Source organism: Monoraphidium neglectum, assembly GCF_000611645.1.
Source record: "Monoraphidium neglectum strain SAG 48.87 unplaced genomic scaffold scaffold06487, whole genome shotgun sequence".
Classification (NCBI taxonomy): Eukaryota; Viridiplantae; Chlorophyta; class Chlorophyceae; order Sphaeropleales; family Selenastraceae; genus Monoraphidium; species Monoraphidium neglectum.
In genome coordinates, this window is record NW_014007155.1 from 1 (window position 1) to 1,532 (window position 1,532).

At 62.2% G+C, this 1,532-nt stretch overlaps 1 protein-coding gene across 1 annotated transcript in view; it reads left to right on the top strand.

Annotated features, from left to right (window-relative positions):
* Window positions 1–1,023: 1,023 nt before the first annotated feature.
* Window positions 1,024–1,532, top strand: part of MNEG_16541 (hypothetical protein) — a gene marked incomplete at both ends in the record, with an annotated part of 1,223 nt that continues 714 nt past the window's right edge. The window contains 2 exons of the mRNA XM_014034989.1: window positions 1,024–1,116; window positions 1,333–1,497. Of these exons, the coding sequence (XP_013890443.1) occupies window positions 1,024–1,116; window positions 1,333–1,497 (258 nt within the window). The remainder of the gene's footprint in view (window positions 1,117–1,332; window positions 1,498–1,532) is intronic.

Genomic DNA, 1,532 nt, shown 5'->3' on the forward strand with positions numbered 1-1,532 from the left:
CCCGTGCCCGCCGCGCCGGCGGCGCCCGCGCCCGCCTGATTGCTGGGGCGGTCCGTTGTTGGTGTGTGGGTGGACTCGTCCAACTGTATGGTTGCTGCACCTGGATGGGGGCCTGGTTTCATGTTCAAACTGCACGAGTCATGACAAGCTGTTTTCTTTGGCTCACATCTCGTGTAAATTCTATCACCGTCTGCAAGCCATGAAGAGAATAGACAGTGGGTTACTTGATGTGTGAGTTCCTCAGCTTCGCAGTGCTACACATGTCTGTCCTAAGCGGCGCTTGTGCTGCGTGGAATTTGGGGCACTTACACATCCATCCAGAAAATGGGGTTGCGGGTGGGCTGTGGTCAACTTGTGCGGTTGACTGGCGGAGATGCCCATGGCTTCAGAACCGGGTTAGCGACAGCAAAACATTCGGCTGTACTTACCTCATTACCAGCAGCTGAGCAATGGCATGCGGCCAAGCGACAACCGTGAACTCTTTTTCGCCATGCGCAGTGGGCAACGACAGGAGGGGATCTTGGGCCTGGGTGACCAGCAGCATCAGGGGCTGTTCCTCCCGCCGTTGCTTGACAGCAGACTGCAGAGCAATTGTGAGCTGACTCGCTTGTCATTGATTTCAACAGATCCCAGTGCGGCTGCCCTTTGCGATCACATAGATACATTATACGCGTGATCTGCTTTCGTGCTTGGGATGCCTTGCACTGGTAATTCTCTCGATTGAATTGTCGCTGCTGCTTTCCTGTCTGCCTTGGGTAATTGGGTGACCCATTGTGGGACACGGAGTCACCCCCACGGACGTCGCTTTTCTGGGGATTGACACTTGTAGAGTGTCCCACAGGGTATCTTTAGCGTCCACACAGCCGGCAGGTCCACTTCGCACCACGCCAGCGGTCCACCAGAGCCGCGTCGGCAGCGGCACCATATGTGCTCACGGCGCGCGTGATGCGGGGCCGGCCGACGCTGGTGAGCCCGCCCGGCTGAGCGACCCAGAAAGGCCGGCGGTCCCGCGGCGCTGCAGCGATGAAGTTCGCCCATTTCCTGGAGGAGAACAGGCGGGCGGAATGGGCGGAGCACTATGTTGACTACCGGCTGCTGAAAAAGCGGCTGAAGGCGGTGGGTGGGCCGGACGGAAACGCCCGCAAGGGCAAGGGGTTAAAAGGCAGTGGCAGCACGGCAGGTCTTGCGGACGGGGCACGAGGCCGCGCCGCCCGACCGCATTTTCTCGTGATCCCAAGCTCGCGCCCAGACTGCAAGCATCCTGCCAGCCTGCAGGCCCGCAGAGCCCCGCTCCCGCACACGCCGCGCACCGCCCGCCGCGCGCCGCCTCAGGTGGGCGCCAGCCTGGACGGCGGCGGCGCACACATGGAGCACTGGCCGACCAGCGCGTCGCTGAGCGTCGCGCGCGGCGGCAGCGAGGCGAGCCTGGCCGGCCTGGCTTCGGCGTCGACGCAGGAAGAGGCGTTTTTGGTCGCCCTCCAGCAGCAGATCGCGCGGGTGAGATCTAGGTTGACGCAGTCGCCGAAGGCGGG